Source organism: Schistocerca gregaria, chromosome 10, assembly GCF_023897955.1.
Source record: "Schistocerca gregaria isolate iqSchGreg1 chromosome 10, iqSchGreg1.2, whole genome shotgun sequence".
In the NCBI taxonomy this organism is placed as follows: Eukaryota; Metazoa; Arthropoda; class Insecta; order Orthoptera; family Acrididae; genus Schistocerca; species Schistocerca gregaria.
The window spans coordinates 222,916,405-222,928,456 of record NC_064929.1 but is presented as its reverse complement, the minus strand read 5'-3'; the positions used below and the strand labels follow the sequence as shown (position 1 = coordinate 222,928,456).

Here is a 12,052-nt window from a genome sequence, read left to right as displayed (position 1 = left end):
GAGGTATACTCGGAATCTCGGAATAGGCCGGGTGTTACGGAAAGATCTCAGATTACATCACAGTCAGGCAGAGGTTCCAAAATCAGATCCCGGATTGAAAGGCGTACCCAGGAGCAGATATAGACACAGATCGCAATGTATTAGTGTTGAAGAGTAGGCTGCAGTTTAAGAGATTAGTCAAGGAGAAGCAATACGCAAAGAAGTAGGATACAGAAGTACTGAGGAATGGTGAGATATGCTTCAAGTTCTCTAAGGCTATACATACTGCAGTAAGGAATAACTCAGTAGGCAGGACAGTTGAAGAGGAACAAACATCTCTAAAAAGGACAACCACAGAAGTTGGAAACAGAAACATAGGTACAAAGAAGGTAACTACGAAGAAACCGTACTTCAGCTGATCGATAAAAGGAGGAAGTACAAAAATGTTCACAGAAATTTGGGAATACAGAAATACAGATCACTATGAGGGGTAAGATTTGTCTTATGTGATAGAAGAAGAAATGAGAGTCAATTTTAGACAGAGGCTCCAGTATTAGAATCAGAACTAAAGACAGCTTTGAAGGACTTAAGATCAAATAAGACAGAAAGGATATCTAAAACAATTGGGGGAAGGGGCCACAAAGCAACTACTCACATCGGTCTGCAGAATGTATGAACAGCCGACATACCATCCGACTTTCGGAAAAATACCATCCGTACAATTCCGACGACTGCAATAGCTGACGAGTGTGAGAAGTATCACACAATCGGTTTAACATCTCGTGCATCCGAGTTGCCTACACGAATAATATACAGAAGAATGGGAAAAGAAACGGAGGAGGCATTAGATGATGCCAGTTTGGCTTTAAGAAATGTAAAGGCACCAAATAATAAATTTTGACACTGCAGTTGATAAAGGATGCAAGATATATTCGTAAAATTTGTCGACCTGAAAAAGCGTTCGACAATGTAAAATGGTGCAAGATGTTTGAAATTCTGAGAAAAATAGGGATAAGCTATAGAGAGAGACAGGTAGTATACAATATGTACAAGAGCCAAGAGGGAAAAATAAGAGTGGCTGACCGAGAATGAAGTGCTCGGATTAAAACGGGTGTATTACAGGGATGTACTCTCTTGCCCCTACTCTTCAGTCTGCGCATCGAAGAAACAATTATGGTAATGAAAGAAAGGTTCAGGAGTGGAATTCACATTCGAGGTGAAAGGATATCAATGATACAATTCACTGATGACATTGCTATTCTGGATGAAAGCGAAGAAGAATTACACGATCTGTTGAACGGAATGAATAGTCTGACAAGTACAGAATACGCATTGAGAGTGCATCGAAGAAAGTAGAGGAAATGAGAACAGTGAGCAACTTAACACCAGAATTGAGGGTCACGCAGCAGAAAAGAAATCCTGTGACTCCTACTGGAAGAAGTTATACTTTACTTGAAATTGATGTGTACCAAATGAATTAAGCCTTCTCAAACTTAGAATGATAAAGAGATCCTGTTAATTAATAGTTAATTTTACTGTGGCCTCTTTGCTTGTATCTTTATCACAACAGTGTTCATGTTTATTTTCAATAAATGTCAATATTAGTAATGTTGTAATAATTTACATGACTACAGAGTCATTACTGGAAATAGGGCTTCAATCTTTTTTTCTTTTTTTTTTCCTAATGAAGAAATTATCATACCAAATTTATATTTTGTCCTGTGATTTAAAACACTAGATACTCGTGGATTAAAATTAAAAATTTTAAAACATGTACTTTCTAAAAAAAAACAATAGAAATTAAGTTTGTGGAGGTATGTTCCATTTATGCAACTAATTGAAGGCAATTTGTTTATTGCCATACGCATTTCGCTTCTTTTATTTGTGAAGCATTTTCAGTGGCCTGTAATACATGTTTGTTTTTATACATGTAATAAACAAATTACATGGTAGTTACAATATGTTTCCATGTTACATTTTGTCGTGTTTTTTTCTTTTTCCCTTGTTTTTTAGGTTAGAATCAACTTTCATATCACAAATTTCGTGATGTGAAATTATCATTTGGTGTTCTTAAGATTTGCAGCACTGTCAACTTATGCATGTTTCCATGCTCCAGTTGGCCGATTTCTAGCATTCTTTACCCACATTTGATTATATGGATTTGGTCACTGAGCACCTTTTCCATTGCAATGGCATTTTGTATGTGAAAGTTTTCTTGCAACGTCAGGAGCTTTTTGTCACAATTCCTCATCTGGTAATTGTCATGTCACATTCCATGTCGGATGGTTCGTGTCCACGTTTCATCAGGTGTTTGGCGAAGGTAGAATGGTGATATTCATATATCCAACTTCTTATATGTTCTTTGTATCTAGTTTTGAAGTTCCTGTTTGTTATCCCCAGATATACTGATTTACATTTTTGGCACTCATCATCATCATCATCATCATCATCATCATTATCATCATCATCACCATCACCATCACCATCACCATCGGGAGCCTTTCTTGCTGGGGCGTCAAGGAGCCTTTCTTGCTGGGTTGTCAAGGAATAATCAGACAGGTAATGTAGGGCAGACGAGGCTCCGTTACAGGAGGCAGGTCGCAGAAGACGAGAGCCGAGCACAGAGTAAAATAGTACGGACAGCAGCATCAAATATCTCCCGACTGCCGAATGTGACAGTAATCTATTTTATTTCCACCTCGAGTGAAATTATGTAATTTGGGACCACGCTCATTTCATTTTGAAGCTGTTATTGCAAAGCTCTACAGAAATAAGTACTGCATTTCTGCACCAGTACAAAAGAAGTTTACAGTTTAACATCACACAGTAAAAAGTCACTGGAGGCAGAGCTCGAGTTCTTATCGGGAATCAATCGGCGACTTTCCCGGAAGGAATAATGGAGGCAATCGACTGTAGTGAAGTCGGGAAACTGAGTACCGGAATTTAAACCTCGAAAAATAGAGTGGAACTCTAACCTCTAGCTTTTGTTAGCAATCGCCTTGCTAACCGAACAGTTGAGGCACACCCCACAGCCCGTGTCATGTTACACGTCCGCCAGTTGTGACAAAAATTAATCTTTTTAGTTTTGCAATTGACAGTTGACACTGTGCATTTCAACATTTGGCAGAGTTTCTCTGCACAAACATCTCACTCTCACTACCGCACGCACCGGCCAGCCGCACCTCGTACTGTGTCGACCACGCGACTTCCCGTGCACCCCGTCTTATTCTCAGTGTTAAGCTCGGGTACAAAATGCACTCTACGATTTATGCGGTTACATTATCTGTGGGATAATCTCTGCTCTGAACACCACATCAACTACGGATTTTATTTACATCGTATTATTTATTACCATTATTTGTTTTGGCAGTTTTATCTCCTTTGACAGCACCTTACCAGTTTTGTAACATTAATTATATTCTGTGGTTTGTAAGTGTTAGTGTCCTACTGTGTATTACATAAATTAATGATAGTATATAGCAATATTAACGTAATTCACCAAAAAATTATCTCTCATGTGAGAGTCACTCTTTACATTTTATTTTTATATGAGAGCACTCAAGGATGGGGCTACAGTAATGAAACTAGTAGCAAACAAGGAAAGAGAGAAAAAATAAAAATGCACGGCTGTGAATCTGTTATACTTTGTCAGCTGTGGGCTCACACACAACCATTTTTCTTACAAAATAATGGAGAAGATCACGAGAAATTCCGACGTGTTACAGAAAAGTGAGTTAACACACGCCAGAACTGAAGTCGGGTGTTAGTAATACAGTTCAGCTGTTTCAGAGTAATAGCTCACCGATAATTCTGTACACAGAAAACAGTAAAAAGTAAACCGACTACTCACCCCGAACAGTCGACCAGCACCATCGTGCCCTGCCCGCGGACGGCGCCCGCGGCCTCACGGAACACCTTGACGGTCGGAACAGCTCGCTTTAACGAGCTCACGAAACACACCAGCACGTTGTTCTTTGTGCGCAGCAGTTTCTTCAGCTCCTTCACGTCAGAAACCTCCTCGACCAGCGGAGCCTTCTGCCGATTCGATTTTGCTTCGACACATTTTTGATCTAAATACGATAAAATCTGTAAAGGTCCAGAAACGTTTGCAATATTTGTCTCTAGGTTCTTAAATCTACTAAAGAGCTAAATAAATCATCCTTTACACAATATATTAACTTTGAGAAATAGTGGAACAAATAGATTAGGAGTAATAAATTTGTGTACAAATTTGATCTCTGGTTAGAATGACTGCAACACACTGAAGGTACAAGAGATTTCTTGGCATTGCAAAGAAATGGAGTGTGATCTTTTTTTTATTTTTTGGGTGAAGGAAAACAGTTTAGAATCTGATATAGATCAGAAACTATCTGATACAGATAGTCAGAAATGAGACGGTTAGATACGGAGCACAGAGTCAGACTGTGGAAAGAAACTGGGCTGAGTTACAGACCAACCAGTGCAAGGGCCACACAGGGCAGTGTTTCCCTGCTGCTGAAATTGAAACCGTTCGGTTCTCTCATTTCGATTGGTGGTTTTGTTCTAACTTTTTGTTGTGAGTTGGCAAAGCCAGAGAACACTTCAGGTACAAAGAAGCAGTCTCGAGGTGACAGACCGGTCTCCAGCACAGTCCAAAGCGTCGGTTAAGTTGAAATACAATAATCTGGTTGAGAGTCGGCAATGCCGACGTATCTTATATTGTGACACGAATGTTAGCTACATTTACTGAAGAGTACATACAACAATTCAGAATACATTTAATCGTCACAAATAATGTACGAGGTCTGTTCAAAAAATTCGGGAACATTCGTAATTTCGTGCCGATGGTGTGTCGGAGTGTAAGCATCCCTACACACACCTGTGTTTAGTGTGTAACTGCTGGAAGTTTCGTTGTCGTGCGTGTGTCAGTTATTGTTCGGTGCCGTATCAAGTAGAATGTCGTGTCGCACAGTTCGCGAATTTCCAGATGGCAGAGTCGGAGGAGCAATGCGTCTCCATTAACTTTTGTGTGAAACTAAAAAAATCTGTACAGAGACACACCAAATGAGGCAGGAAGTCTACAGTGGTACTTAAGCCATACTCTGTGTTACGAATGGTTCACACGGTTTAAAAATGGCTGGACGGAAGTTAAAGACGATCCCCATTCGGGAAGCCCTTCGACATCTACTGACAACGCTCACGTCGGGGAAGACAGAGACTCTCTGTGTACCGACCGAAGACTGACTGTCCGAGAGATTGCAAAAGTGTATAACATTTTAATTGGATCGTGTCACAAAATCCTGAGACGGCATCTCGGAATACGTCGTGGTGCCACCAGGTTCATCCCACAACTCACAATTCGAGACTAGAAAGACCTTCTCCTCACAATCTGTGAAGGGCTTTTGGATCGTGAAGATGAGAATGAGGTGTTCCTTAAGAGAGTCATAAGAGAGACAAGACTTGGGTATACGGTTACGATGTCGAGACCTACGTTCGACCTTCACACTGGATCGGAAAAGGTTCTCCGCGACCGAAAGAAGCTCGTCAGATCGGGTCAAACGTCAAAGCAGTGCTGATAGTTTTCTTTGACTTTGGAGAATTAGTTCATCACAAATTCGTGCCACAGGGACAAACTGTTCACGGTCGGTACTACCGGGAAGTGTCTCGCGAAAATGTGAGAAGGAAACAGCCTGAAATGTGGCGAGACAATTCGTGGTTCTCGCATCGTGATCACGCACTTGCACATTCGTCTCTGTTGGTGTGTGACTACTGCACAAAAAAGGAAATCAATGTGCTGCCTTGTATTCCGTATTCTCCAGACCTGGCTCCTGTGGATATTTTTTTTTATTTTGAAACTTGAAAACCCCGTTAAAAGGATGAGGATTTGCAACAACAGACGAGATAAAAGAAAATTTGTAGATGGCATTTCGCACAATCTCGCAAGAGACGTACCTAGACTGCTTTCGGGGAGCAGTCTATCAATTGAGGAGAAGATTATTTCGAAGGAGACTGTCCGCAATAAGTAAAAGGCGAGCGCGGAAAAATTTTGTGGCCAGAGTTCTGAATTTTTTTTCGAACAGACCTCATATATCTCACATACTTATAGGTTCTTACTGCAGTTACAGCTCACATATATCTTACACTCTGTTTACTACGGAGAATATTTTACATTCCGTTAATGCAATAACTACTGTAATGCAACTTAGTGGATTTAAAGTATTCACACATGACACTGTTTGCTATTCTACCTGTTATATTGACTTCGAATGTTTTAAAAATAAACACACGATATTTCGTGAAAAAATTCAAGACTATGTAGCAGGGTGCCGACACACTGGCAGAAGATTTCTATGAAGTGCTAAATGAAAGCAAATTTCACAGTGAGGTGATAAACACAGGATTTAACACAGGCTCCCTAATGAAAAACAGAAAATGTGATTGACTATATTTCACCAAACAATAACGAAGTAACACAGGATGCAGTGTTCCCTCAAAATAGGATACGTCAGAACTCCTAGTGGACACAGCCTAATGGACACCGTGTCTCAGAGCGTCATTCGGATGCGGACAGGAGGTCACGGGGTCACTGTTGTCGAGCTCAGAGCCACCACTTACCACCCCAGTAGCTCCTCGGTCAGCCTCACAAATCCGAGTGCGTCTCGTCCCACTCTTCCCACCGGAGAGAGAGAAAAAAAAATTCCCTGGCCGTGCCGGGAATTGAATCCCAGCCCTCGACACAGTAGACGACACACACCGACCTCTCCATTACCGAGACCAATAGGGAGCAGACTAAAATTAGGTACAGTGCTAGCGAGAAACAAAAATTGTCAAGTGGAAAATTATAAATACACAATTCAATATATTAGCTTTGAACATGGAGGTATACTAGATGAACTCAATCATATTGTTCAGCACCCTAAAAATTTAAGATGCTGATATAGACATAAGAGGCAGTTATTTAGCATCAATGTTTACACAAACAGCCAAGGATTTTCAGCTATAAAGACTTTCCATAAATAATGGGCAAATGAGGTTTACAGAATCATTCTAGATACAAAAAAATATTGAAATGCACCTGCAAACAATATGCTTCAATAAAGGTGAAAGTAAAACTTTCCCCAGCCCAAAAATCAATTTGAATGAGGCACTGCTATGCTAGGCACAGTATTACTGGGATGGTGTACCGTCGCCTTCCTCTCACCTCCGGAATGAGCTGTAAGGAGACCTACAGTTTAATGTACACTTCAAACTGCAGTGCTGCTTGGCACTTATCACATAACTGAGCAACTGCCAGAGGTGAAGCAAAAGAAAACAAATCATCAGATCAAATGGGCCTGTCGTTAGCAAGAAAAGCTCTAAATCTTAAATCCAAATCCAAAATTAATTCAAATGACTTTATTGTTTACAAGGGCCTACCACTAAGCATTTCAGACTTTCATCCATCAACTGCACTTCAGTCACTAGACACTAAAATGGAAATTATGAAAATATGTGCGTGTGCAGGCGCGCGCGCTCGTGTGTAGGGGCGCGCACGCCTGCGCGCACGCAAGCGAGCTAGCGAGTGTATACCCGTCCTTTTTTCCCCCTAAGGTAAGTCTTTCCGCTCCCGGGATTGGAATGACTCCTTTCCTCTCCCTTAAAACCCACATCCTTTTGTCTTTCACCTCTTCTTCCCTCTTTCCTGATGAAGCAACCGTTGCTTGCGAAAGCTTGAAATTTTGTGTGTGTTTGTATATCAGATGACACAGAGACACTTGACAGTCTGAAGGTAATCTACAAAGATTGAAACCAGGTACTCCAAAAAAAATATTTTGCGATCAAAACTGATTACTTTAATAAAATTGATTTAGGATTGTTGATTTCCAATTGTGTTAACAAAAAGCACGTGATATAAAATAAACCGTATCTTGACTTTTTGTAACAACCTGTTTGCTGTCGCTGCTGTTTAATAACAGCTGGGTGCATACAACTGGTGCCGCAAATTCAACAAGATGATACCAAAGTCACATTTTTAAAAAAAGTGTCTGTGGTTGCAGGGACTTTTTGTGACAACATTTACATACATTTCTGTATAGTATGACTCCACTGTCATCTCAAATTTGCAGCACAAGTTGTACCGTACGACGGACGATATTCCGAAAGACGTAATGTTACGTCCGTATAAGCAAACAAACATTTCAATTAATAATGTCTGTGACAGTGTCACGTCCATAGCTAAAAGACAAGTCCTGTAAAAAGTAGTGAAAGTAAGCTAAAATAAAGACAAAGGATGAGTGTGGCAGGAGACGTAACAAGTATCAGTCCACAGGTGTGCAGGAGAGAGGCGTGGGAGGCCTTTAAAAATAAGTTACCTGATAAGATTTAGGACGTGAAGTCTGGAGACAGTAAAGGATCAATAAGTGAAGTGAGGTGCTTAGGTAATGTATACAGCAAACGCCGTAACAGAGAAAGAGAGATGGCCTCACGGTGGGAACTAAGCAATGTCACGAAAAAGCGACAAGTGGTTTAGAACGTACTCTGCAGTTGTACAGGGAGAGAGAGGCTTCCTATCTGCTCCACTCACACTCTGAAAGATTTCTAAAGAATAATTAACCGAGTTAGCCAATAAAGTGACGCGAATGTCTCCGAAATCGTACCGTATCACGTATGGGCAGGATCGGAGGGGAAATCAAAATAAAACTCGTGGGCCTAGTGTCCAGAGAGAGAGAAGGCGATCAGAAGAGAAGTTGGCGGAAGTGAGACGTTCGGAGTCGGAGTTACGGGCCGGAGTCGAGACAGCTGAGAGGCTCTGCCAATCTCAGACTGTGCGAGAATTACAGTTCGCAGACAGACCAGTGATATGCAGTCACTGTATCTCTGTATGAGCTGTGGTAGAAATTGCTCTTTTGAAGAGTGCACCGCAGCGCGTAGTGTGAAACAGTCGCCCTCCGTTTCTGGCGGTGGCGCTGTGGCAATCGCAGCCTTGGTGTCTCCCTCTGGTGGGAAAGGGGAAAGGTTGCCTGTTCACGTGCATTTAAGGGGCGCTATGAGCTCGCCAGGGGTCAGTTGGTCAGTCTCTTGTCCCCAGCTTGCTAGTCTGTTTCTCGTCTGAATTTGTTAGGCAGTTAGTGCGTGTGTGTCTGTCTGTCTGTCTGTCTGTCTGTCTGCCGTACGTTAATAGCTCTCTCTGTCATGTTTGACGGATTCGGTGTGTTAACGAATTTATTGCTTGAAGTGTAACAGCCTAATTCCTGAAATATGTTTCATCTTGCCTATCATCTTGAGAGGCGGTTTACGTGTACTGTAGAGCATGTTTGGCCAACCTTGCATAATTTTATATAAGATTGCATTTCATGGGCTTTTATTTAAATGATCATTTTAGTATATAAAGTTGCCACCCATCCAACGTAAGACATTTCTTGGAAATTAAAATCGAGTTGCACCTTCGGTGGCAAGTTAATCTTTTAATTTTAATGTTTTTTTACCATTTCCATTCCTCCTACAGAGTGCATAGTTCGTGTACTTGTGTGAATTGTTAAAGCTTTTACTTTAAGGTAATCTGGAGTGTTGCAGTTTTTAACCTGTGTAGTCTTCCAGAGGCTGTTGTGAGCAGTCGTGACTACGGCCGTGTCAAAAGGGAGCAGCAAGGTTCTCAGCCCGAAAGCTCATACACTCAAAAATGTGTTTCTTTCTACCTCTTAATGAATTGTAACTTGATATTTAGAAGGTGCTTTCTGCTTATAATTTTTAATCTGTTTCTTAAAAAGAAAGGCTTTTAGGAATAAAATTCCTATTTGTCAAAAGCAATTTCACTTTGATTTCATCAGTTACTCCCTGGCAGCTACTTCCACGCTCACACAGTGTGATTAAATGTGTTAATGTTCTTGACGAATAGCTAGTAAAATAAAGTAAATTCTTAAGTAAAGGTTTTGAAAGTAAATTCATGATTCATTTCTGGTAGCAGAGCGTGGTTAGCATTTGTGCTACTACTATTTGAATAACTGACAGAATTGTAGTTGTACTTATTTTATAATTTTGTAACATTTCGATTTGCCCAAGTGACTGTTCAGCTGCGCGTTTCAGGTTGTCGTAGCAGCCAGAGAATGTCCAGGATTAGGCCTGTTGCGTATTCATAATATAAACAAAAAAGGTACTGTTCCCGAGTTGCTTGTGCACTTAAAAGATGCCTTGCTCTATCCAGTCCAAATTTCACCGGAAGTTATTGGTTCCTATCCGACAGCCATGTCAGTGGCGGCAGGAGAGGTCAGTGAGTTCCAACAACATTTAGAAAGGTTTTACGTTGATCAACAGAGTCGCAAGCAGTTAGCTAGACTACGCGCACATTTGGTCCACGTGTTTAACCGGGTCTCTGATCTAGAACAAGTTACTGTAAATGAGGCTGATCGTAAGGAAGTGGATGAGTTGCAGCAAAAGGTGGCTGTTGCAGATTAGGTCAATTGGGTTAGAGTCTAGCTCCGAAGAATATAGTGGCCACTGATAATCCGTTAAGTTAAGACATTAGCTTGTGGTCTTAAAGTTCTGGTAGCTCATTGGTTGTCAGCTTCGAACAGTCCCTTCAACCTTGGTCATCTTGTGAAGCTTAGCTCGGTGCCTTCTACTGTGTAGGGGTGTTAGATAGCCTGGGACATGTTTCCCCTGCATTGTTGAAGTCCGAGCAGGTATCTCACTATTTTCGTTGCCGGCTTAGCAATGGCTGTGAATTGGTCGTCTTACTGGACTTAGGTCAGTCTCTTCGCGGGGCAGGGATGTCGGGTAGCCTGAGGGTACGATTCCTCTGCAGCGGTGGGGTCGACCTAGTGTTTTGCTTGCGGCCTTTCTCGGCCACTGTCTTGTCCCCTTTAGAAGCTGCTAGTTTGTTTCACCCACGGGTTCTATTTTGAGGGGAGGAAGTTGAGCAGAGGTAAAAATTCCTCTTTCAAAGAGCATAGTGTGAAGCAGTCGCTTTCCGTTTCTGGAGTTGGCACCGCTGTGGCAGCTTTGGTGGTTCCCTCTGGTGGGAAAGGGGAAAGGTTGTCTGTTCACGTGCATTTAAGGGGCGCTATTGAGTTCGCCAGGGGTCAGTCGGAGTCAGTATGGGTCAGTCTCTCGTCCGAATTTGTGAGGCAGTTACTGCCTGTCTGTCGTCCATAGTGCTAGTATGTCTGTCAGTCGAATCAACCTTTAAGGCTGGCAAAATGAGAGTCTTTCCACCCCGCCAGTAAGAGAACTTGGCGAGTGGTCGCCCGGTTAGGGCTTAGTTCCTGCATTTGAGTCTTCACATTAGGCCGCCAGTCTTGGGCAATGGTCATTGGCGGTCGGATCGATTTGTTGGTCGGTCACGCATCGAGACACGAGACGATTTGTCCGTCGGCGCATTTGAGGTCGCCACGTGAGTACAGTGGGCCGCGCAGTATAGCGAGTGGTAGTGACTTCGCAGTCGACACGAGAGCAACAGGAGTCAACCCACGACATCGGTCTGGTCGGTGCGAGCTGCGACGCCGCGAGTTAGCTGGTTCTCCGAGCGCTTCTGGGCCCCTGCAGTTACCATCTTGTGGAGCTCAGCTCGGTCCTTTCCGTCTTCACGGTTGGGTCCGAGCCAGCATTTCCGCCGTCACGTGTCTGGAAGTGAGTGGGAGACACACCAGCAGTGCAGTCGCGACGGAGCAGCAGGCAGTCGGTCGGTTGGTTGGTGCGGACCAGGGGGGACAGGAGATTGGTGCGCCTTCCTGTGTCCATTGAAGTGGCTTGCCACAGACGGTTCACGAGAGCGATTTGGGGGGTGCTGCACGGTCTTCTCCAGAAATCGCAGTTATTAGAAGTTAAGTGATAGGTGATATGTTGTTTCATTTACTTGCTCAATTCTACTTGTTTTCTTGGTCAGTCTCTCGTCCCCAGCTTGCTAGTCTGTCTCTCGTCTGCATTTGTTAGGCAGTTAGTGTCTATCTGTCTGCCGTACATTAGTAGCTGCCTTTGTCACGTTTGACGGATTCGGTGTGTTAACGAATTTATTGCTTGGAGTGTAAAACCTGAAATATGTTCTTATCTTGCCAATCATCTTGAAAGGCGATATATGTGTACTGTAGAGCATGTTAACTCATTTGACCAACCTTGTATA

At 42.4% G+C, this 12,052-nt stretch overlaps 1 protein-coding gene across 1 annotated transcript in view; it reads right to left on the bottom strand.

Moving 5' to 3' along the window:
* Positions 1-12,052, bottom strand: part of LOC126293558 (protein disulfide-isomerase A5) — a 112,736-nt gene that overhangs the window by 76,258 nt on the left and 24,426 nt on the right. Inside the window, exon 2 of the mRNA XM_049986836.1 lies at positions 3,830-4,065. Within this exon, the coding sequence (XP_049842793.1) occupies positions 3,830-4,065 (236 nt within the window). The remainder of the gene's footprint in view (positions 1-3,829; positions 4,066-12,052) is intronic.